Source organism: Sinocyclocheilus anshuiensis, unplaced genomic scaffold, assembly GCF_001515605.1.
Source record: "Sinocyclocheilus anshuiensis isolate Anshui unplaced genomic scaffold, SAMN03320099.WGS_v1.1 scaffold1543, whole genome shotgun sequence".
Taxonomy (NCBI): Eukaryota; Metazoa; Chordata; class Actinopteri; order Cypriniformes; family Cyprinidae; genus Sinocyclocheilus; species Sinocyclocheilus anshuiensis.
Window position 1 is genome coordinate 886,396 of NW_015551074.1, and position 1,278 is coordinate 887,673.

The following is a 1,278-nucleotide window of genomic DNA, read 5'->3' on the forward strand; positions in this document are numbered from 1 at the left end:
TTATTATTATTATTATGAATGTGTGTATATAAATATTATTTTTTTATTATTATATTTTATTATATTTATTATTTTATTTTTTATTTACATTTTTTTAAGTGAACTGGAATTTAATGTTATTATTCTATATTCTATATTATTGTTTGCTTGTGTGTTAGTTTTGTTTGCTGCTGTTATTGCATTGATTGCTTTTGGCAGGTTGTTTATTTTGTGGGAGAATTAAAATAAAATAATAAAAACACAGTTTGCAATTCATTTTACTTCTGTATTCTGACAAGTATTTAGGATATTTAATTGGGAATAGATTGGGTTGTGAAAAATTTGTTTTTATTGTATAGATTTATGTTTTCATTTGAATGAAGCGGTGTTTTTGAGTTGTCAGATGCATAAATATAAATGCGACGGAGGCCAATTCTGACATCTGATCACTCTTGTCTGTTTCAGGAGGCGTTCCGTGACTCACGCTCAGCTGATGCATGATAAGGGCCGGACGCTGCAGGACTTCAAGAGGCGCATGTGGCTGCAGGAGCTGCTGCATGAAGTTCACACGGCCGAGATCCGGGACGTCCCGCAGCCCAGAGGAGGCATGGCCAGCAGCGGAGGGGGCGGCGGCCTCACGGTTGCCATGCCGATGGGAGTGGGCGTGTCCATAGGAACTGGAACCGCCCACCGTAAACCCGCTGGAGGCACCAAGAACCTGCCGATCAGCTTCCGTCTGGAGGACGAGGAGGGAACCAACCTCCCGCAGGAAACCAACAAGTCCCAGACGTACAAGGAGAGCACGCTGAAGGCCATCGGCAAGAGGAAGAAGAAAGGCCGCGCGGGGAAGAGGAGGGAGGGAGAGAAGAGGAAGAGGAGGGCTCGATCGCTGCAGGAGCTCGCCAGCGGTATCCAGCACTAAAACACTGTCAGTCTTTGACAACGGTAAATCCTTTCAAACTACTCAGCATTTCAAATACTAACAAAACTAAGCTAGCATTTAGAAAATTAAAACTCACTTTTGTCTTAAAACTCTTCAATTTTTCAGGTAGATTTTATGTGAATTTGTAATTGATATAGTTTTTTTGTTATGATAGCATTCATTTTGAGATAATACGCTTTCAGTTTTAGAAAAATGCTTTGAGATAATATAGGAAATATTGTTTATTATTATATTAAAGCATATAGATTTACACGAAATACATTTGATTAAACTAAATATTACAAATAAACAGCAGTATTTAACCAACTAAAACTTGTGTGTGTGTGTGTGTGTGAGTGTGTGTGTGTGTGTGTGTG

At 39.1% G+C, this 1,278-nt stretch overlaps 1 protein-coding gene across 2 annotated transcripts in view; it reads left to right on the top strand.

The window, feature by feature from the left end:
* Positions 1–1,278, top strand: part of LOC107662243 (parathyroid hormone-related protein-like) — a 21,246-nt gene that overhangs the window by 18,914 nt on the left and 1,054 nt on the right. For both annotated transcript variants that reach the window (XM_016452186.1, XM_016452187.1), the window contains one exon: positions 445–924. In XM_016452186.1, coding sequence (XP_016307672.1) covers positions 445–901 — 457 coding nt within the window. In that variant the 3' untranslated portion in view covers positions 902–924. The remainder of the gene's footprint in view (positions 1–444; positions 925–1,278) is intronic.